Source organism: Malurus melanocephalus, unplaced genomic scaffold, assembly GCF_030028575.1.
Source record: "Malurus melanocephalus ecotype Western Australia unplaced genomic scaffold, MMel_1.1 scaffold_1021, whole genome shotgun sequence".
In the NCBI taxonomy this organism is placed as follows: Eukaryota; Metazoa; Chordata; class Aves; order Passeriformes; family Maluridae; genus Malurus; species Malurus melanocephalus.
The window spans coordinates 95,072-99,320 of NW_026624253.1; the positions used below are offsets into that span (position 1 = coordinate 95,072).

The 4,249-nt window shown below is 61.3% G+C and overlaps 1 protein-coding gene across 1 annotated transcript; it reads left to right on the forward strand.

Moving 5' to 3' along the window:
• Window positions 1-213: 213 nt before the first annotated feature.
• ASB12 (ankyrin repeat and SOCS box containing 12) lies at window positions 214-2,037 on the forward strand. Its single transcript, XM_057386645.1, has 2 exons — window positions 214-1,053; window positions 1,868-2,037. Exons 1-2 carry the CDS (start codon window positions 243-245, stop codon window positions 1,999-2,001), a joined length of 945 nt encoding a protein of 314 aa, XP_057242628.1. The 5' UTR covers window positions 214-242; the 3' UTR covers window positions 2,002-2,037.
• Window positions 2,038-4,249: the final 2,212 nt, after the last annotated feature.

Sequence of the window (4,249 nt, forward strand, 5' to 3'; positions counted from 1 at the left end):
GTACCTGCTCCAACACTGACCTCCATTGTTCCCTCAGCCCTTCACCCCACTGTGGTGCCAGGGCCATGAGCACATCAGCAGCATCCTCATCCAATGCTCTTTCCCATTTTTTTTGAGAATCTTCTGTATAAAGTTCTCCTAAAACACAGCTATTGGTGTCCAGTGGTGGTTCTAACCCGGGGTGGTGCCGGTTCTGTCGCTCTGCAGATCTTCGGCCTCATCCTTTACCATGARAGCGTCACATGGAGCACAGACCCGACACAATGAGCCTGATGGACATCAACAAGATGTTCTCCATGCTGCAGCCCGGGGATGACGAGGAGGACGGCGGGGACAGCGAGGAGCTGAGCCGGGCGGTGTGCGAGGACGATCACGAGAGGCTGGACAGGCTCCTGTCCCAGGAGCGCTACAAGAAGCTCATCAACCGCAGGAGCGGCTGGGGCGTCCCCAGCACCCCCCTGCGCCTGGCGGCCACCTGGGGCTGCGTGCGGAGCCTGCGGGTGCTGCTGGCGCACGGCGCCGAGGTGGACAGCCTGGACGTGAAGGCGCAGACCCCGCTCTTCGTGGCGGTCAGCAACGGGCACGGCGAGTGCGCCCGGGCGCTGCTGGAGAGCGGCGCCAGCCCCGCGGGCAGCGCCTACAACAACTGCTCGCCGCTGCTGCTGGCGGCCCGCGACGGCCGCGCCGACATGGTGAGGCTGCTGCTGGAGCACGGAGCCCAGGCCAACGTGCAGGCCCGGCTGCCCGAGTGGGCGGCCAACTCGGTGGCGTGCTCGGGGCCGCTCTACCTGGCGGCCGCCTACGGGCACCTCGAGTGCTTCCGCCTGCTGCTGCTGCACGGCGCCGACCCCGACTACAACTGCACGGACGCGGCGCTGATGGCGCAGATCCGCGAGCCCAARACGCTGCTGGAGAGCTGCGTGAGGCACGGCTGCCGCGCCGCCTTCGTCAGGCTGCTCATCGACTTCGGAGCCAACGTGTACCTGCCCGGCGTGCCCGCGGACGGCGCGGCCCCGCGCAGCGAGGGGCTGCAGCTGCTGCTGCACGCCAGAGGTGAGCCGGCTGCRGGGGCTGCCCTGGGCACGGCTTTGCTCTGATTCCCCTTCCCTCTGCTTCCCGACAGCCTTTCCCTGCAACCTCAGCTCCCTTTGCAGCATCACTTGACTCTGCGGGTCTGTGGCTGCCKCTGGATCCCTGGAAGGGTCCAAGGCCAGGCTGGAGCACCSTGGGACAGTGGAASATGTCCCTGTCCATSACAGGAGGTGGAATGGGATGAGCTTTGAGGTCCCTTCCAACCCAAACSATTTTGTGAATCTGAATTAGAAACATCCATAAAATGTCTGGATTTTAAGAACTTCCTTTTAATCTGCATTGTGCAGCCCAGTTTTTAGGTTCAGCTKTAGGGCTGCTTGGAGCAACCTGGGATARTGGAAGGTRTCCCTGCTCCTGGAACTGGATGARCTTTAAGGTCCCTTCYAATCCAAACCATTCTGTGATTCCATGATTCCCACAGCCTGTTTTTTCCATTCAATTACAGGATGCTTTTCATCCTTCCTCTCCTTACTGCTGCTCAGCTTGGGCTCTTCTCTACTGCCTGTGTCAAAAATCCTGCAATTATTTCCAAGTGGGGATAGAAGATTTCTCCRTGCCCAGCTCCCACAGGAGCTTGTGCCTGAGTTCACAGCCCCAGCCCCAGCACAGAGGTTGAGCTTTCACAGGATCATGGAATGGATTGAGTCAGAAAGGCCTTAAAGATGATTTAATCCAGCCCTGTCTGGTTTTGATCTATCCGTGTCCCTTTGCTTTGGATAAGGTTGGAGGGGAGCAGGGTTGTCCTGAAGGTGACCATGTGCTTTTCCTTCCACAGCTCATCCCAARTCCCTGCTGTCCCAGTCCCGGCTGGCCATGAGGCGCCTCCTGAAGCAGCCGGGCCACCTGGCCACCCTCAGAGAGCTGGAGATCCCCACAGCCCTGGTCAGGTACCTGCAGCACCAGCCGTGATCCCCAGCCTGCCTCCAGGGACACCTGCTCCCAGCAACCCAAACCTGCTCACCTGAGAGTGAATCCCTGAAATCCGTGAAACTCTGGGAATTTGCAGTCACGAGTTCATTGTTGCTGAGGAGGTRTCTCCAGAAAGCGGAGCCTGTGTGCAAAGCTGAGAAGAGAAGGAGGAGAGAGAACAGAACACCCCAGCTCTTGGTTTGCAGGATAGAGCAGGATGTGATGCCCTGGGTTTGCCTCTCCGGAGGGATTTTACACTTTTAGTTGATGCTGGTTGGAGAAGGGGTTGGGTCGAAAGGGAAAGGTGTGAAGGACAGAAGGGCAGGAGCTTTTCCTTCACCCCTTCCGGGGGGACACGGCCAGGTTCCATAGCTGCAGGTTTACCTGCGGGTTTCCCCACAAAGGGGCATCTGCTGCCCCTGAATCCCTATTCCCTGTAAGGGTGGGCAGGCCCTGGCACAGGGTGCCCAGAGAAGCTGTGGCTGCCCCTGGATCCCTGGCAGTGCCCAAGGCCAGGCTGGACATTGGGGCTGGGAGCAGCCTGGGACAGTGGGAGRTGTCCCTGCCCATGGACTGGCTGGGCTTTGAGGTCCCTGATGATTCCATCATTCCCAGAGAARCTCCCAAGTGCCTCTSGCACTGGGAAGGGGCAGGAYTGGGGCTGGCCCCAGCCGTGTGTGCCCAGCCCAGTGCGGCAGAGACCAGTGCTCCCCGCTGGCAGCACAGGCAGGGGCTGGGAGATCCAACTCATCTCCCTGCCCCAGCTCTGACCCGAAACATCACCTTGTCACCCCAAAAGTGCTTCACGTTGTGGCTGAGGGTCTTTTGGGACTGGGCAGGATTGGAGTTTTCATTAAAAGTGTTGCTGTTATTGGTATTGAACTGCTGTGCCCTGTCTGGTGAAACATCCCGTGTTTGAGGGGCCCACAGCCCTRCAGGGAACCGCTGCAGATGGGGAATTTCAGGCTGGAGTGRGACACCCCAGCACCACCTTTGGGTSKCTCCATCTCTCCTGCCTTGGACACCGGGGATCGCCCTCACTGGTGGGGGGCTGGAGGTGCCTTCCTGGCCCTTCCCACAGCCAGGAGCCCATGGATAAACCCCACTGCTCCTCGTGGTGATGCTCTGGACCATTTTTGGGATGCGGCAGAACGTGTCCCATGGTTTATTGAATCCCAAAGGGAAGCGCTCCCAGGTGCGGTCAGAGCCCTGCCTCAGCATCTCCAAGGATCGTTCTTGGCCAAACCCAAGTGCATTCCTGCAAGGATTAATGGGTTTGTGTCAGGGGTTCTATTGTGGGATCTATTAATCAGCATCTGTTAATTAGGCTGTGGGGCCTCTCCCAAGGGGAGCATTAGGGCCTGGAATCAGCCTGGACCAGGCGCTGGGAATTGCTCCATGGGGAATGATGATGTTTGTGTCACTTCCCACCCAGCCGCCATTGGGAACACAAGGGGACATGGGGGGCTGGGAGGGGCTGCCCGCAGGGACATTGCCACGCTCCGGTGGGGATTCCCACTCGTGGCATCCTTACTGTCACCCTGATGTGGGAACCCGGGGAGCTTTTGGGGTTTGGGGGTCCCCAAAATGAGGAGGGGTCTTCACTGCCGAGGCTGCTCAGGGGGGTGTGATGGTGGGTGTGATCAGATGTGCGGTGCGGGGGGGGCTGGGAGCCGCGTGTGCAGTGGCCGTGGGTGACACAGCACACGCGGGAAGGTGCACCGGCGCCACGCGGCAAACAGGAGGGGGCGGCCATGTCACCGCCTCCCTCCCCCCGCATCACACCCGCTCACACGGTGTCACATCCCTGACAATGTCACAGACCCCCCCCTCGTGTCCGTGACCCCGCGTGTCCCACGGCCACCTCAGCACCGCCCCAAGGCCGCGCCCCCGCACGAGGCCACGCCCCCCGCACGAGGCCACGCCCCCGGCGCACCGTCTGACCACGCCCCCTTGTCAATCATACCTTCCAACAAGGCCACGCCCCAACTCGAGGGACCCGCCCGTGAGGCCACGCCCACTCCACCCCCCAGACCCCCCGGGGAGATCCCGCGCTGCCGCCCCGAGGCCACGCCCTCTCCGCCATGGGAGGGCCCCGTGGAGACCACGCCCAGCAGCCCCCCCCCATAGTGACCACGCCCCTTCTCGTTGGGTCCATTCAGAGACCACGCCCCCATGGGCAGGGCGCGCCCCTCACCGCCGTGACCCACCCATTGAGGCACAAACCCGTCAATCACCGCGCTCCGCC